The sequence below is a fragment of the Callorhinchus milii genome, unplaced genomic scaffold (assembly GCF_018977255.1).
Source record: "Callorhinchus milii isolate IMCB2004 unplaced genomic scaffold, IMCB_Cmil_1.0 Scaffold19, whole genome shotgun sequence".
NCBI lineage: Eukaryota > Metazoa > Chordata > Chondrichthyes > Chimaeriformes > Callorhinchidae > Callorhinchus > Callorhinchus milii.
The window spans coordinates 2,330,558-2,349,344 of NW_024704760.1; the positions used below are offsets into that span (position 1 = coordinate 2,330,558).

The 18,787-nt window shown below is 48.5% G+C and overlaps 1 protein-coding gene across 5 annotated transcripts in view; it reads left to right on the forward strand.

The window, feature by feature from the left end:
- Window positions 1–18,787, forward strand: part of LOC103182465 (plasma membrane calcium-transporting ATPase 1) — a 54,794-nt gene that overhangs the window by 28,231 nt on the left and 7,776 nt on the right. For all 5 annotated transcript variants that reach the window (XM_007899496.2, XM_007899498.2, XM_007899497.2 and 2 more), the window contains 10 exons: window positions 232–474; window positions 1,162–1,403; window positions 2,700–2,928; window positions 6,046–6,225; window positions 8,058–8,145; window positions 9,368–9,474; window positions 15,295–15,486; window positions 15,933–16,146; window positions 17,014–17,225; window positions 18,488–18,595. In XM_007899496.2, the coding sequence (XP_007897687.1) occupies window positions 232–474; window positions 1,162–1,403; window positions 2,700–2,928; window positions 6,046–6,225; window positions 8,058–8,145; window positions 9,368–9,474; window positions 15,295–15,486; window positions 15,933–16,146; window positions 17,014–17,225; window positions 18,488–18,595 (1,815 nt within the window). The remainder of the gene's footprint in view (window positions 1–231; window positions 475–1,161; window positions 1,404–2,699; window positions 2,929–6,045; window positions 6,226–8,057; window positions 8,146–9,367; window positions 9,475–15,294; window positions 15,487–15,932; window positions 16,147–17,013; window positions 17,226–18,487; window positions 18,596–18,787) is intronic.

Below are 18,787 nucleotides of genomic sequence, written 5' to 3' on the forward strand. Positions count from 1 at the left end.
CTCCCGCATTGTCGAGTCTTCATTTCCTCCGTCTCCCTCTGTAGCGTAGTGGTTTAGAGCACTCGCCTCGCAACCCAGAAGACCCTGTGAATTGGCGTTGTATCACCTTGCACAGGGCGCTATATGTATACAAGTTCATGTCACTTATATATATGTATGTGTATGTATATATGTGTATGTATCATATTATTATTTATTATATATATTAAATAAAAGCTTCCGCTTTGACAGAAAATGATGAAAGACAATAACCTGGTTCGCCATCTGGACGCTTGCGAAACGATGGGCAATGCCACGGCAATCTGCTCCGATAAGACCGGGACCCTCACCATGAACAGGATGACCGTGGTGCAAGTTTACCTTGGAGAAACCCACTACAGGCAGATTCCCGATCCCGAGTCCATTTTACCGAAGGTTATGGAACTGGTCGTGAACGGCATCGCGGTGAACTCCGCCTACACTACCAAAATACTGGTGAGCTCACTTTGCCTTGCAGGATGCTGGGCCGGTTCTAAACAATCTGTTTATAAATCGTGGGACCAATTTTTTTGTTTATTATTGGATTATTATCATTTGGTCAAATTGCTACCGCTTTGGGGGGGGCGGTTTTTTGAGAGGGGGAGAGGGAGAGAACACGAGAGAGAGATGAATTTTAATTTAATGAAGCAAAAGGCAAAATACCTCCCAGACGGTGGGAACCTGAAATAGAAACAGAAGCGGCTGGGAACACGCAGCAGGTCAGGCAGCATCTATGGAGAGAGGGAAGTGGGTTAACCTTTCAGGTCGGTGACCTTCCGTCAGAAACGTTAACCCACTTTCCTCTCTCCGTACCCCTGGCCCCCTGACCTGCTTCCCAGCGACTTCTGTTTTTATTCTTAATTGAATTAAATTGGTCATCAATAATTACTCGCACGCTAGATTGTTGGAATGGAATGCACTCTCCGTCTCTCTTTCTCTCTCTTTCTTTCTCTCTCTCCCTGGAGGGACACATCCTGCTTTACCTAATCCCGGAAAGTATTAGGCCCAGGTTGGCGAGAGCCAAAAGGCTTGGTGCGTAAGTTGTCAAACGGTCCCAAAGCAGTCCTCGCTCGACACTGCCTGATCCCATATTTTTGTTGCTGTTGTTACGACGGTCTCGATTTTCCTTCTTCCCGGTTCCAGCCCCCGGAGAAGGAAGGAGGCCTCCCTCGTCACGTGGGGAACAAGACCGAGTGCTCGCTGCTGGGCTTCGTGCTGGACCTGAAGCAGGATTACCAGGCCGTGCGCAACGAGATCCCGGAGGAGAAGCTCTACAAGGTTTACACCTTCAACTCCGTGCGCAAGTCCATGAGCACCGTGCTGAAGAACGCTGACGGGACCTTCCGAATGTACAGCAAGGGGGCCTCGGAAATCATCCTGCGCAAGTGAGTACATTCTGTGCAGCGCTTTGATGGGTCTCAACGACGTGATGAGGTGCGATATCAGATGCAAAGATTATTATAAAATAGCCACCTATTTAACCACTTGATGCAAGTTTTTATTATTATTATTATTAGAGTTGACGGGGTTCCACGTGTGTCGGGTGAACTGCGGCTGATCAAAATCCAATCCAAATAATTCAGCATTGGAAGCAGCGGCCGTTATTCCTATTTATCATTATGTTTTGGTTTACCAGTCGAGTCATTCTCACCTCTGCAAAGTGAAATGCTGGCGAGGGATGGAGGGCTTTTTGTACAAATGCCACGGGCAGGAATTTCGTTGTGCGTTTTTTAATTATATTGGGCGACGGCCTGAGTGACGATAATTGCAGTGGGATTTGAAACGTTCAATTTCGCAAGGAATTTGCTTAGTTACAGCTGATTATTGCCATCAGTGGCGTGTAGGCTGGATATTTTCACATTGCTTTGGTGACTACCAGATCTGGTAATGTTCGGGGTCCACCCTCGCAACAAAGCATCGTGGAAAGGTTCTGAGCCGGGCCCTGGGGGGGGGGATGTTTCCAAGGACTCAAATTATTGTCTCTTCCTCTTTCATCTCTTCGCTTCCCAGCTGTTAAGTCCTACATTACTTCCATCCACAGGGATTGTCTTGCTCCCCATCGCTCTCTATATTAGGCCACGTGTGCTTTGCTATCGCCTCAGTTTGCAACCCCACCAGGGCAAATAATACACATGGTGTTCACAAAGTCCTGTTACCCCCTTTGTGTGGGCGTTTTTTTTCCTGCACTGCGCCGACCGCCCACCGAAACGTGTGTTAGAATGATGATCATTGTATTTAGAAGAATACTTAATTGTAATCGGTTAGACGTCCTGAGGATTGATGTGTGCGTGTGTGTGTGTCTGTGTGTGTGTGTGTCTGTGTGTGTGTGTCTCTGTGTGTGTGTGTCTCTGTGTGTGTGTCTGTCTGTGTGTGTGTGTCTGTCTGTGTGTCTGTGTGTGTGTGTGTCTCTGTCTGTCTGTGTGTGTGTGTGTGTCTCTGTCTGTCTGTGTGTGTGTGTGTGTCTCTGTGTGTGTGTGTGTCTCTCTGTGTGTGTCTCTGTGTGTGTCTGTCTCTGTGTGTGTGTGTCTCTGTGTGTGTCTGTCTGTGTGTGTGAGTGTATGAGCGCCATCATTTTCACGGCAGACAATGATCCATCATCATGCTCGGCGCCACATCACGGACGGCTGGAGCCAGCGAGGAGGAAGTTACTGGTATCCAACATTGTTTACCCTCGATTTCAGGTGTACTAAACTGCTGAACAAAAAGGGAGAGGTGAAGGTTTTTAGCCAGAAGGACCGTGACGAAATGGTAAAGAAAGTGATTGAACCGATGGCGTGCGAGGGTCTGCGAACCATCTGCCTGGGCTACAGGGACTTCACCTCCGAGCCGGAGTGGGACAACGAGAACGACATCCTGAATGACCTGACGTGCATCACCGTCGTGGGGATTGAGGACCCAGTGAGGCCAGAGGTAAGTTGGGGTTGTGGGGCTGTTGGGGGTTTGGGTTGAAACAATCACAGAACCGTTACGTGAACAAACGGTTGAAACCCCTAAGAAGTGTTTTTTGGGGGTGTGTGTGTTTTTTTATCGCGTGGGATTTTTAAGTTAAGACTCTTCTCGATCCTTTTGCGAAATTTTCGTCTCGTTCAAGAACGTACGTCCGCGAGCAATTGGCCTCCGCGTCTCGCCCACAAAGTACACGGTCACTCTCCAGTTTGCAGTATGTTCTGCGAAACGCTTTGAGACGTCTCGACGACGATATATCAAATGCAAGGATTATTATTGTTATTATTTATTACTATTATTACGTGCGTCCAAAAGAAGTGCCTCTGAGGGCTGACAAGCAGCTCGGGCTTGTTGGCGATTGAACGTACCAGCTTTCTTCCATTAGAAGAACAGCTGATCGTGTCTGACCCCGCACCCTGTCCTGAGGCAATATCCAGTTACATTCAGCGATCGCCCTGGTTGGGGGGGGGGGGGAATGTCAGCATTCTCAGCTGCTGTCAGGCTGAGGGGGAATCCCTAATGGTGATGCGTCGACACAAACCCCTAGAGGTCGGGAAACATTGACCCATCGCCCAATGTCCCTCGACGGATCTTGTTCCGGCCGGTCTGGGAGAACGGTCGGCTTTTCGTTAAGCGTCCTCGGTTTCATTTTGTCGGAATATCTGGTTACTCGAGGAGAGGCTTCTGTTTCTGCTTTGAAGTGGTGTTGAATTATTGATGGTTTGGGGATGAGATTCAAAAATAATGATGCATCTCAGAAATGCCAGTTAATATATCCGAGTGTGTGTGTGTATGTGCGTGTGCGTGTGTGTGCGTAGATAGTCACAGTGTTTTTTTGACCGGCATCTTTTCCCACACTTTATTTAGTACTTTAGTGTGTGTGTGTACTTTTATATATTTTAGTATATATAGAGAGATATCTAGAGGATATGCCTTTTTTTTCAACTTCTTATTCATTCAGGTGGGGCTACATTCAACCTGAAATGCTGTACTCTGTCCAGCGCCTTGGGACGTCCTCCCGACGTGAAAGGCGCTCTACAAATGTAATCTTGTTGTTGTTGTACCCTAACCAGCTGCCGCGTTTACATACGACATACTTGATCTAACAAAGATTTGGTGTCATCTCGCTCCCGACCTTAACATCGATTCCAACATCCATTTTGTTTGAGACGTGTTAGAAGCAGCGATGTCCGAACGCTGTCCGTGCAAAGCTCGGCGTGGAACGGGCCGTAAACCGTTCACATCAGGAGGACACCTCGAGTGGCCTCACGGGGTGCCTTGTGAAGTCCAAAGGCTGTGTTTTTGCAGGCGAAGTGGTGGTACACTTTGGTTGACATAATCAGGGAGCCACGATTTGTAGCTCTCATCGACGTCCATTTATTTCTTTGCGCCATCCATTATTTTTTGGTGGGGGTGGGGTGGGGTGGGGGGGGGGGGGGTCGGTGGGTACTGCCTTGATGCACGGAAACCCATCACCACGCTTATGAAAGAGTATGAATACAAGGGCAACCCGAGAGGCTAAATTTCTGTCCTGATTTTTAAAGAGTTTCTCTTTCTCGCTTGTTCTCTATGTGTATTTGGGTATCATCTCGTGGCTTGAATTGGGGGATGTGAGAGGGGGAGAAAAGAGAGAGAGAGAGAGAGAGAGAGAGAGAGAGAGAGAGAGAGAAATTCAGTGAATGCACTGAATAACAAGCTGCCACAGCCAGCGGACGAACTGCAGCAAATCACAGCCTGTTTGGAACCAATTTAAATTTAGAACCCACAGTCTCGGTTCAACGCATTCCTTTAATTATTCTGAAAAGTATACGGTTTCAGCCGCAAACGGCAGGAGAAACACGTCGGGAAATTCAAGAACCCAACAACAAAAACGTTCACTTCAATTTCTCCCCTTTTCTTCTTTAGAAACGAGGCAGGAGGGAGGGGAGAGGGGGGAGTGTGGGGAGGAGGAGAAAGTGAAGATCGTCAGGTTTTTTTTAAATATATATAAGCTTGTGCTGAGTGTGTGTGTGTGTGTGTGTGTGTGTGAAGCTGGGCTTAGTTTAGTGTTTTGTGTCCCTCACCTTATGTGAAGAGCTCAGAAGTTGTTTCCTCTCTCTCCCCCCCCCCCCCCCCCCCCGCCTTCTCTCTGGGAGTCTCGGCGCACTTTTGCCTCGACTTGTGCGGAAACCCATTGCCATGCTGTAAGGGTATCGAGTACCAGAGTGAACGAGCACACGTGGGCTCATCTTGCCCCCTCGATAACGACATCAGCGTTTCAACTCTGGGGCCCACAGAATATTTGGAGCAATTTATATTCTTATCGCTTCTTTGAACGTTTTCTCCCCAGCCCACCCCACCCTTAAACTCTGAATGTACGGTGTTAGATACCTGGTCTCTTAAGATCAGTCTGAGTCAAGCTCTTTGAGGTCACGGCTGCACAATTTGCTCGCGAAGTGTCTGGAGGTACTTATTATCTATAAATAAACGGGTCGTTTTTCCTGAAGGAGCCACAACAGTTCTGCTCCTCCATTTCCCCAGTGAATATAATTACACCCTGTGTCAGCTAGTTTTATTGCTTGTATTGAAAGCCATTTATTATTCCCTGTCTGCTCAAGTTGCTGTTCTGTTGGTGTGTTTATTTTTTTATTTACTTAACCCGTCCACTGCCGTGGGTGGTATTTCAACGAATCGTAGGAGTTTGCGGCGGGTACCAAAGGAGGCCATTCGGTCTGCCTGAGCTGGCACTGACTCTCAGCCCACTCAGTCACACTGCCTTCCCTGCCCACCATCAAGCCTATTAACTTGCAGCTCGAGGCAAGCAGATTGGGTTGTGTTTGATGAGATGCGTTGAAAAGGCGAGTCCAAATTTATTTGGCGCAAACGGCAAGGTGTTTGAAGTACTGGAGTTTGATTTCGCAACTGGGTGATGGACGTCGAGTGTTGCGTAACCTCTTGTTGCAAAGAACTTTCGTTTGTTCGTTCGTTCGTTCCTTCCTTCATTCATTCATTCATTCATTCAGTGAGTTGGTTTCACTTTATTTACTGAGCTTTTGTTTGTTTGGTTATTTATTTGTTTGTTTGTTTGTCTGATCTTTGCAGGTTCCCGATGCCATTACCAAGTGTCAACGAGCTGGCATCAGCGTGCGCATGGTGACCGGGGACAACATTAACACAGCTCGTGCCATTGCCTCAAAATGTGGCATCATCCACCCAGGCGAGGATTTCCTGTGTCTGGACGGCAAAGAATTCAACCGGCTCATTCGCAACGAGAAGGGAGAGGTAAGGTATAGCTGGGTGACGGGTAAGCTGGAGGGTGTGTGTGTGTGGGGGGAGATCTCCTGGTGTCTGACTCCCAAACACAAACCTTGTGGAGTTACTAATGCAAGTCCCCCAAATCCCTTTGCTTGTTTGCCCTCGCTGTGTTCAGCCCACTGCTTTTGCACCAATGCTCGCCCACAAATATACAGTCAATTCACTTTACAGTGTGTTCTGTGAAGCGCTTTGGGACGTCCTCCCGACGTGAAAAGCGCTATATCAAATGCAAGGCTTATTATTATTATTAATATTACGTGCAACTCAACTAGCGTTTTATCCAGCTCCTTTCACGTCTGACCACTTCACACAACTGGTGGGCATCTGAACTGGGGGTGAGGAGGTGGGGGGGTGTGGGAGGGGAAGAAATAAGTGTGGGGGAAGCGAAAGGAAATCCCATAGTTAGTTCTCCGCTGTAAATATTACCAAACTGACTCTTGTGGCTCTCTCTGTCTCTCTCTCTCTCTCTCTCGCTCTCTGGCAGACAGAAGAACGGAATTGTTTTAAAACCACTTTTTTATGGGCATGACTTGAGGGGAGGACAAACCTGCCAAAAAGTCTGCGTCTCAAAAGAAATTCCTTTTTTTTATTATTAGGGAAGCAAAACGGAGCTAATCCTTGCCTTTTGAGGTTAATTTTAATTTGGGTCACTCGCTAACACAGACAGCGGCCCTCTTCATTCAAGGATATAATATAATATAACAGCAGTCGTCTTCGTTTAAGGATAGTAATATAAACTCACCGGTGACGTTAATGTGGTCACAACTTCTCATTCCGTTTTCTGAATTTAAATCATGAATTCCCACTCCATATTGGCAGCTGCAAGTCTGTGAGTGAACAGAACAGTAATGAAACCAGTATTAATGCCTGCTGGGGTTTTGTTTGTACCGTGTTTTCCCCCCCAAAAAAGTCATGTTTTTCCTGCTTCAGAAGGTTCAATCATTTTTGCCATGAAATTTCCTATCGTTGCCAACATAGAATTAATTGCTGCATCAGCTGGCTTTCTTTCACTCGATCCAACCCCCACATCAGTCGGTGAATGAATTAAAAGACTGGTTCCGTTTTTTTTTCCTATATTCAATTAAAAAAAAAGCAGCGACTGGTTTTAATTTTCGCTCGGGATCGTGGCGATCCAAACGTCCGCCTTTTGCTGTTAACGTTCGCTGGCGAATTAAATTGACTCGTGTTTTTATCGTTTGTACTGCACTTGCGCAAACCCGCAATGCCATTTCGCCCACAAAATGCACAGTCACTCCACGTCGCGGTGTATCCTGCGAAGCGCTTTGAGACGTCTCAAAAGACGTGATAAGGCGCTGCGTCAAATGCGAGGATTGTTATTAATAATATTAATTTACGTTGATAAACAGAGGCCTTTCTTGTTGGGAGGACGTCCCAAAGCGCACCGTCCATAGAGCTAGATTAGGCAACTGAGCTGGGAAATAGGGAGGCGAGGGCAAGGATGACCAAGAGTGCGGTCAAAGAGGTACGTTTTGAGTTGAGCCTTAAAAGGAGGGAGGAGAGTGAGATGGTGGGGTGGGTGGGGGGAGGGAGAGGAAAGTAGAGTAACAAACGAGTGCCTTGGAATGCGTGAGCCCAGTTGAGTCTGGCACTGTGCAGGGCTATGGACGGTACAAAGGTGGACTCCACACTAAATACAGCTGTCCGTCAGTAACACCACGTCTCCCCCCAAAGCTGTGTTGAACTCGCTGAATGGCAGTCTCTAACTGCAGTATTTGGTTGCTGATTAACCTTGAGCACCGGCTGTTTTGCTGTCTGACTGTTTGATCTGTTTTCTGAAGGTGGAGCAAGATCGCCTGGATAAGGTTTGGCCGAAACTCCGTGTCCTGGCCCGATCCTCGCCCACAGATAAACACACGCTGGTGAAAGGTATTCCTGTTTGTTCATGTGGCCTTTCGTGTCACGACACACGTTTTTGATCTGGACGTGTTTTGGCTGATCGGGAAAAGGGGGGCAAAGACCGGAGTAGTGCCGTTCACGTCGGGGGGGGTGGGGAGTGGGGATGGGGACAGACGTTTCGAAGAGTTTCACGGGATTCACTGAAGTGCAGTGACTATTTTTTGGGGGGGAGAAAGGTTTCTCACGTAAATTCCAATTCAATTCCAGACAAGATTTGTTGTGCTCGGGTGTGTGAATGGACTTTTGTTTCTAAATTTTTTTTTTTTATTGGGTTTCTTTCCCCCAATTTTTGGACCAACAACAACAAGATTGCATTTATAGAGCGCCTTTCACGTCGGGAGGACGTCCCAAGGCGCTGGACAGTCAGGGATTTGTACCCGAGCTGGGGGGGGTGGGGTCAGGAGGGGCGGGGGGGTGGTTGGGATCAGGAGGGTGGGGGGGTTGGGGGCAGGGGGTAGGAGGGTGACCAAACATTGGGGAAAACTCCTCTTTACTGGCCCGCTGATGAACGAAAGTAGTCAGCGGACTGCACAGAAGAGCGAGGGGAGGCTTTGCAGTGTTACAGTACGGGAAGCTGAGTAGCGGACATGGCCACCTTGAACAAGTCAGCTCCAAGTTCTTTGTCTCTGATCAAATTGATTACCCGTCGGCCTCGCCAACAAAGACGATCTTTCACTGGCGGACTTCGATTGAAGTAACGTAGCGAATCGTGTAACAAATGGCTAATTCGTGCTGAAAGTTGCATCAAGTGGGAGATCACATCACGGCTCATTTTTTGTGAACAGCTGGGAATCGCTGCACAATGCACAAACCAATGAGCAGTCTGGATCAGCGTCAATCCAACAACCCCTTCCGCTCTCTGGAACATCTCCGTGAATTGCTCAGGGTTCTGCCTCGCCCCCTCCTCCCTCGCCTCCTTCGAGGCCTGTCTCGAGACCTTCCTCTATGACAGTGCCTCCGGTCATTTTCCCACATCCCTACCCCAGCCCCCGCTTTGCCCTTCACCTTTCTTGACTGCAACCCCCACCCCCCCCCCCCACCAACGAGATCAGGCGCAAACCCTTCACTGTCCAGCGCTTTGGGACGTCCTCCCGATGTGAAAAGAGCTGTACAAATGCAACGGCTTGCTTCCTGTTGTCGGTTCTGAAACCGTGGCATACACAGTTCACTACAGGCCCTGGTTTATCCGCAGGTATAATCGACAGCACCATCGGGGAGACGAGGCAAGTGGTGGCTGTGACCGGAGATGGCACAAACGACGGGCCGGCATTGAAGAAAGCAGATGTCGGCTTCGCTATGGTACGTCAATAAACCTTGATCCAACTTTCTCGCGCAGCTAGAATAGGAGGGCCCCGTGAACCGCAGATCACAGGGGCCAGAGAACCTCCGGATACTTGTGACGGAAATAGCAGACGGCAATCGTACCTCCTGCCCTTTGGTGCAATTGATACAATAATGCACTGGCGTTATCATCTTCTTTTGGAATGGACTTTACAACCATCTTTAATCTCCCATCCACTCACACGAGCGCTGATCTGTAGGTGCCTCTGCATTGAATCTGTTAGCGACCATCTTCTCCCCCCGCGATAAGGCGCGATATCGAATGCAAGGGTTATTATTATTATGATGATGTAGTGACGGTGTATCTTGTAGGCGAGCAAAATGAACTTGGCGGTTTTAAATTGAACGGCGAACGCTTTCCTTTGCAGCCCCTGAGTGGCTCGTTGGCTGCGGCCAAAAGGGGACTTCGGTTTTGTTAGGGACGTACGAAACGCTGGTCGAAAAGAGGACCAAGGTCCATCCAGTTCACCTTCCAGGCAGTCACTTGCACGTGTCCACTGCTATACCGGTATCCCCCAAAATATTATTTCCTTGAAAGAAATCTGCCTTTAATTTGAGTATTCGAAAGAATCGTGAAGTGTTCCTTTCCTGAGCACATTTGCCTCGTTGACATTTGCCCTGACTTAACGGATTGGGCTTCTGTTTCCTGCCGGATCCACTTGCGAAGTTAGCCGTTGCTTTTTCTTTCTCGCTTGTTCTCAAGGCCAATCGATCGTGACTGAAACCATCGATTTTTACCCTTCGTTCCCTCCTCCCTCGCTCCTGTTGCAAACACTGTCCCCGCCATTTAATTTACAGTCTCTCGATTTTTCTTTTATTTGCTTCTGCGTGACCTGAATCATTGAGTGACTGTGGTGAGACTATTGACTGAAGCTTGCTTTACCTCCGACGTTCCAGTAAACAGCGATTCTAATTATAAACGCTCTTCCGAAATGATATGCTGTTCGTTTACAATTCTCTGTAATTTGCTTTTAATCCCTGCTTCGGTTTTTTTCCCCCCCCTTTTGACTTTGGCTTCTGCTTTTGCTCCACATCTGTAGGCAAGTTTATAGTTTGCAACAGCTTTTTTCTCTCTCGCTCTCTCTCTCTCTCTCTCTCCACCCACCCCCCACGCCTCCACCATCAGTTTTTATCTATGCACAACAACTTGCACTTATATAGCGTCTTCCACGCAGGATAGCGTCTCAGAGCGCTTAATGGGGGAGAGGGGGCAAGGCGGAGGGATTGAGGGAGAGCGTTCCAGAGTTCAGTGTCGTAATGTAGTGTTACAAGTGAACACACGAAGAACCGCAGTAAACCTGCCTTTAGTGACTATAAACGCGAGTGTTCTAGATCATGATCCTGGACACTGTTGCGGTCAGGACTGGGGTCACTCTGTCATGTCTCTCCCTAAAATAACAACCGCTGTTACTCAATGCCCTTGTCCTTGGTTTTGGAAGCTCACCAATAATACAAGCAGTAGAGAATTTATTATAAAAATAATAATGATCCTAATCCTCGCCTTTGATACAGCGCCTTATCGCGTCGTTGAGACGTCTCAAAGCGCTCCTCTGGCTTTATTGTGAAGTGTAGTGACTGTGACTGTGTGTGTGAGTGTATTTAATTTGCACTTGAGCAGCGCCCCTCACATCAGGACATTGCAAAATGCTTGAGATCTTGAGCCCCATCAGGAGGTTTTCTTCAGAACACGCTGAAGTGTAACTTCACCTTGTATCTAGACCGTGTTGCATTAGTTGTCCCCCTCGCCCCCTTCCCCTCCCTCCATCCCCCACCGGCCAGTCTTTAAAACGTTCAGAGAAACCTGTGATGACGATAGACAGAATTATTTATAAATGGCTTTGAAGCAAAGTTGAAATCGATCCGGGCTTTTATGAAATAGTTTCCGCTTTTATATCGTTGACTTCCATTTCGTCCTTTGTCGCTGTGGTCCTCGTCACCAGGCAAAAGTTTGTCAGATGAACTTGAATTACCCGCAAGGAGTTTGGTGCGGAAGTCAGAAATGACCCCAACAGGTGTTGTGTGGTGGTGTTTGTTTAATTAATTAATTAATTAATTGATCGATTGATGCTAAATTAATGGCATTTAATATTATTATACTCCTTTTCGTTCTTCCCTCTTTTGCATCAAAGAGTCTCCCACCTGGCCTGATCACCCGACAGGTTGAAGATTAACCCAAGGGCGTTCAAGGAACTTTCCTGTTTAGTCTCGCCGGTTCTAGTGAAGATTGTTATGACTAGTTTCACTGTTCGCCTTCAATTTATCCCTAAATGTCCTTTTCAGACATCAGTGCCCAGTGAGATATGATCAGAATTCAGAATGCCTCTGCTTGGCTCGGAGATGCTCAGCGTGTGCGTGTGTGTGTGTGTCTCTCTCTTTCCCTCCCTTTTATGTTGCCTGTTCTTACTAGCGCCTGAGTGCCTCCGCTCTTCTGACTCCAGCATACACTCTCCTCCCCCCCCACCCCCCCAAACGCCCCCCACCCCCCCCCCCCATGATTGTCGGTCTGTTCAGGATTGTCCCTCAAGACCTCGACGTGCAATTCAAAAGGAAAACGAGAGTTTCTCTCGGTGGCATCACCAACAAACCCCACAAATAAAACAGGGTCATTCACTTTGTGGTTATTCTGGGATTTGCTCTCCCCAAATTGACTCCTGTTTGGCCTATAAATAGTCGCTATCCTTTACAGCAATTACCTGTGAAGCACTCGGAGTCGTTTTTGACCTTTGATGGGTGCTGTATCGAATGCGAGGATTATTTATGAAAGTGGCAAGTGCTTTGTAGTCCTCTTTATCCTGAGAGTAATGCCCTGCTAACCCGATCCAAAAGCCACGGATACCCGTCAGTCAGTCAGTCGCATTTGACATTGCGCAGAGATCCAGCACTCTGGGGTCATAAACGTTTTAATCGGAGTTTATGTGAATACTGTTTTAAAATGTCCAATCCCAAACCAAAAAAATTAATCCAGACAAACTCCTGCGAGGATTACAGACTAAATGTTTATTCAACAGCTTCGATAAACGGGGGAGTGGGGGGGGGGGCGACAGGAAAGAAACACATCATATGGTGATTTGCCTCCCAATAAAGATTATATGTGTATATATACATAATATATATAGGAAGCATTGAGCCAAAAAGGAATTCCTTGAAGATTTCGGCTTGTTTTAGCTGTCGGCAGAGCGAAGGTAGAAATAGTAGTGAAATGATTTATCGGTGTGGCTAATCGAGTTTCTTAACCGCTCAAAGCTCAGGCATCTCTGCTAACGAGATATCTAATTTCTTTCGAGATTCCGACATATGTTTGTAGTCTTGCAACGAGCACCAACTGGGAGTGGTGGGAAGGTTTTGGGGAGGGGGTGGACGGATGGGGCTTTCGGGACACAAACCAAGCTCGCTTCACTGGTCGAATACGAAGTTAAACCCCCCCCCCCCCAAGCTGTGTGTAATGTGTGTGTTGTGACTTCATTACGTGTTGCGCACAGTTTCTTGCGCAGGTCAAACCTCAAAAATAGCAACCAATTACACACTTATTACTCCTGGGTGCACACATCAGAGATGTTAAATACCCGAGGCTGATCAGTGAGCCAAACGATGTCCTAAAGGACTTTTGTCTTAACTGAAGATCACACCAGCGTTTCAGGATTTAGCTGGTATTTCCTAACCGGTCGTTGACCCCTTGTTGACGCCTGCCGTAACCCGCGTTTGTGTCGAGACATCTGAAAGCGCTTTACTGTGACTTTACTGTGAGGTGTAGTGACTGGGTATTTATGGGCAAATGTGACAGTGTGTGCAGCCGTGACCCACACACAGCAGTGACTCTTTTAACTATGGGTGTTCTCTCGAATTCAAGATCCTCATCCTCACCTACAAGGCCATTCACGGCCTCGCTCCCTCCTACCTCTCCAACCTACTATCCCCCTACTTACCCGCCCGTACCCTCCGTTCCTCTGGCTCCGGTCTGCTCCACATCCCCCGCCCCAACCGCCCTACCATCGGTGGCCGACCCTTCAGCCTCTCAGCCCCGAGGCTCTGGAACTCCATCCCCGGTGCCTTCGCCGCCTCCTCCCTTTCCTCCTTCAAGGCCGGTCTCAAGACCTTTCTCTTTGACCGTGCCTTCAGCTCCCCTCTCGACTTTCTACCCCCTCCTCGCTCCCTCCCTTCCCTCCCCTCACCCTGACCATTTCCCCACTGCTCAGGTCCTGACCCAACTGCCAAGCGCCTTGGGGCGTCCTCCCGACGTGAAAGGCACTCTATAAATGAAATCTTGTTGTTGTTGTCTCGACGTCGTACAGTCAGCCGTCTGTCTGTCTGAGGCGAGAGTACCGACAACTAAACCAGCCTGACACCTCTGCTGATGGATACGGTGCCTCGCAATGTCCTGTCGTCCACTATTTGTCCCCCCCACACGTATGTCTTCGGGTCGTTTGCTCTCAGGCTTCTGCACTCGACAGCACAGCCGCTCGAGAGGAGAGAGGAGAGGAAGGGAGCACTGTCGGATTAACCGGCTGAAGGGTTCTCTCCCCTCGCCTCGAGCCAACGGCGGTTCTGAGATGTGCAACTGAAAAGGTGTTAACGCATATTCTAAGCGTCTCCTGGAAAGTGCCGTGGTAACCGTGCGCAACTTCCAACGTGCTTGCTCGCGTTCACCGAGCGCCCTCCGCGCGGGACCGGTGCCTCGGCGCGCTTCACCGACGACGGGTCTACCGAACGCCTGGAGAAGAGAAGAGTTTTTAAACCGACGGCTTCTCTCCCAGCCGACGTAAACAGGCTGCGGAGCCCTACTGCTGCGGCAGCTCCCTACCCCACCCTGTGGTGCGCAGGGCACTGCAGCATTTCAGGGGATCACAACATTAATAACCACAGCTTCGGTGCAGCTCAAACAGGACTTGGTGCTGAGACCGGGTTGATCAGCTCTCGGTGGGCAGTGCCCTCTCGTGGTAATTGCACATATTGCCCTCGGTGTGCTTTCCGCTTCTGTTTGGACTTGACCAAGTGATGGGGACCGATTTTCCTTCTGAACTGTTTCTGGGAGGGAATTGGAACTTCTTAATCGGTACTTCACTTTGAGGTTTCCTTGAAAACCATCGCAGCACAGAAACGGGACATTTCCAAGTCTGTCCCGGTGTTTGTCTCTCGCCCCCGAGACACCATGTTGATACAGTGCTCCATTCCCATTCATTTATTCCCATTTACACCATCGCCTATTTATACTCTCCTCCACTCTTCAATATGCCTAACTTTGCCTCAGTCACCTCAGAGAACTTGCATGTAGCTACAGAAAGTCATTGATTAGGGACCGTTAAGTCTACTTACTGAGGTTCTACTGACTGAGGTTCCACCCGGCACACGCTCTGTTTCCCATAGAATTAAATAAGAATATCAAAAATATTATTATTTTGTTATGGCTCGGCGAGGGGCTATTCAAGCCAGTCCGAGCCGATGTTTACGCTCCACACGAGACTCAACCTCTCCTATTCCCTCTCCTTTACCCCCTCTATTCCCTTCTCCCTCGTGAATGCGTCAAATTTCCTCTTTAAACACTTTTTACTTCAACCACAGCTTCCAGTAGTGAGTCGCACGCACTTTTGAGTAAAAACGTTTCTCCTGGAACTCTCCGCTAAATCTGCCGTTGGCCGTCTTACATTTTACCTTCCGTTTACTGCCGGTTTTGATGCTTCCTATGATAGCAAATGTGAAGAACTACAGGCCACTCGTGGCAGTGTCTACAAGGAGCGAGTTCTGACCCTTGTCCTTGTCTTGACTTGTCTGTCTGTTTTGCAGGGGATCGCTGGGACCGACGTGGCGAAGGAGGCCTCGGATATTATCCTGACCGACGATAACTTCTCCAGCATCGTCAAGGCTGTGATGTGGGGCCGCAATGTGTATGACAGCATCTCTAAGTTCCTGCAGTTCCAGTTGACTGTAAACGTGGTAGCTGTCATTGTCGCTTTCACCGGTGCTTGCATCACCCAGGTAAGGAGTCGTCTCGTCCCTGCGTTCGTGTCCTTACGTGGCAGAGAGGTCCACTCGGTCCACTCAGCTCCTGTCAACCCTGCCAGCCAAAGCCCTGACAGGTTGGGTGGGTCCTTAGCTGGACGAGCAGCGGGAAAGTTTGCCCGCCAATGCTATCGATGGCAAGCTATGTGGTTTTAGCTGGTTAGACTCCAGGAGTTACCAGCAACACGCACTCTGGGGTCCCCCTAAGCCTCGGCTTCTGCCAACCTGCACCTAATAAATCACTTGGAACATAAGGAGATGGTTGTGAAGCTTGATTTTTGGAGGATTGGAGTTAAAATCTTGATCTGTGGTTTGAATAGAACTTGACTGAACGATCTCCATTTTATTCTTCTCTCTTGTCCCTTCTCCTCTTTCCTCCCCCGCACCCCCCCTCCTCCTCCACCCCTCCCTCCTCAAACTAGGACTCTCCGCTCAAAGCGGTTCAGATGCTGTGGGTAAACCTGATCATGGACACGTTCGCCTCCCTGGCTCTGGCCACCGAGCCCCCCACCGAGAGCCTGCTGCTCCGTCGGCCGTACGGCAGGAACAAGCCGCTGATCTCGAGGACCATGATGAAGAACATCCTCGGGCACGCGGTCTACCAGCTCACCATCATCTTCACGCTTCTCTTCGCAGGTCTGTGGAGCCCCGTCGGCGAGTCTTGTGCCCAGTTTCCAAACTCTGTTGGCAAGTCAGCCTGGAGACGAGGCAGTGTGCGCGAATCGGGTGGGGGGTGGGCGGGGGGAAACCATAGCTTCCCAGTGTCGTGTGCAAATACACATATTAAATTACAGTCAAGTAGTGAGTTACAGCATATTCTGTCAAGCGCTTTGAGACGTCTCAACGAGTTTCACGCTTAACCGCTTCACACGATTTACCGTAAAGTGTAGTGACTGTATTTGTAAGCGAATGAAATCATTCAGAAGGTAAAATTCACTCATGCTTAAGATTGTAATCTCTTCTTCCTTCTTCCATCCTTGTCCCCCCCACACGCCCCCACATCCCCCTCCTCCGAGTTTGGTTGTTATGAGTACATATAATTTAATGGTGGTTTCCTCTGATGTTTTATGGGAGTACAAATAACTGTTTTCCCAGGCGAGCTGCCCATATTTTGCACTCGTTTGTTGCCCTTATTTCAATCCAAGTTGTCATTGTTTTAAAATTTTTATGCACGGCTCTGCAATATTTATGTTGGCCTTTCGATTTGTGCGCATAACACTGTGTTCTCAGTAAATTAAACATGTTGAACGTTCCTGGTACAACACCGCCTTCAGGCAAAAGCAGTTGGCTAAAAATACTAATCATAATAATCCTCGCATTCGATACAACGCCCCATCACGTCCTTGAGGGCGTCTCAAAGCGCTTCGCGGGATACGCTGCAAAGATAATTGACTGCATTTTACGGGCGACACGCGGCAGCCGATTGCGCACGGGCAAATGGAGGGATCTCGGCAGAGGCGCGAGATGTTTCACCGCTAACCTTTGCCCAACTCGTCTTTCCAGGTGAGAGCATTTTCGACATAGACAGCGGTAGAGACGCACCCCTGCACTCTCCCCCCTCCGAGCACTACACCATCGTCTTCAACACCTTCGTCATGATGCAGCTGTTCAACGAGATCAACGCCCGCAAAATCCATGGCGAACGCAACGTGTTTGAAGGCATCTACAAGAACCCCATCTTTTGCAGCATCGTCATTGGGACTTTCTTAATTCAGGTGTGTGTGTGTGGGGGGGGCGGAAGGGGGACACGTAATATAGGGAACATAGGAACCGCAGGAGGCCATTCAGCCCCTCGAGCCTGTCCCACCATTCTATAAGATTATGGGTGATCTGTACCTCAGCTCCAATTACCCCGGCTTTCCTTGTCCCTTATCCCTTGATCCCCCGACCAAACAAACATCTACCCACCTTGGCCTTGAAAATGTGAATGGATCCAGACATAATCCACAGCCCTTTTGAGGAGGGGGAGAGTTCTGGATTTGCACTATCCTTTGGGTGAAAAACTGGCTCCTGATTTCACTCCTAAATGGCTTGGCTCTAATTTTAAGATTATGCCCCTTCCCTTGTTCTTGTTTTTGGGGGGGAGGGGAGGTAGGGGGGTGATGGGTTCGGGGCGGGGGGTTCAAAAAACAATTTTTTTTAATGTAACCAGCAAAAAACACACAATTGAAGCTTGCCATTGGCAGCGAGCGTATCCAGCTAAGACCCGCACCCTACCTTTTGGGGCTTTGGGTCGCAGGATTAATTTAACAGGAGCTGAGGAGAAATCCCTGAAATCCCCCGATAGTAACTGCTATACTGTAAAGCGCCTTTAGAGAAATACTCGCACGACACAAAGCTGTTAACATCTGTTCGTAGAGTATTGTTGGCTTGAAATTTTAATGACCAGCACCATCTCGGTGTCTGCGAAGCAAGGAGGCATCAATTGTTCTGCATTCTAATGTTAACTAAACAGACGTCAGGGTCAAGTTTCAGCCGCGGATTCTATTCACAGTTAATTTACTTGTTGTGGTGACCTGGATTTTAATAGACTGGGCTGGCTGGATGAATGACTGACTGACTGACGCAAGTTTTTTGACGGACTACATTTAAGTTGGTCAAATTGAACCGGAGGCCATGATAGTTTGGTGCGTGCCAGAGAAAGAAATACAAGGATTATTATCAAAGGAAATAGTTTGGTTTAAACGTTTATAAGGCGCATTAAAAACTGATTTTTGACACGCTGGGATTTGACAAGTGTGTGTGGGTCAAGTGTTATAATCTCCCTGTTTACGGACAGTAATCTAGTACTGAGATAGGGGTTAAAAAAAAATCCACGCGGTAGAACTTAACTAAACTTGCACCTGTACTTTTAAGGGTGCGATTTCAGATAAATGGTCGTGCACAAATATAACGTTCGACATTGGAATAAAGTTGCCGTGTGTCGTCCCCCCCCAAAAAAATAGAAGTTATTATAACTCTTGCCTCATGTCTGCAGATCGTCATTGTGGAGTTTGGAGGGAAGCCGTTTAGTTGCTCCGGACTGTCTCTTACCCACTGGCTCTGGTGTGTCTTCATTGGGGTGGGAGAACTTCTCTGGGGCCAGGTAAGCCTCTGTCTGTTCATTGTCTCCTCCGCGGCTGTAAGGCACTCGACAAGCGCGTGTGGGTCAAATGGCCCGGTTCATGATCTGCAGGAAACTCTCGCATTCCTGTTCAAGTTGAAGACGCAGCAGCCCCCGGTTCTTAATCTCCCAACTTTTTGGAGGTCAATAGGACTGTGGGTCTGGTTAGCGCGC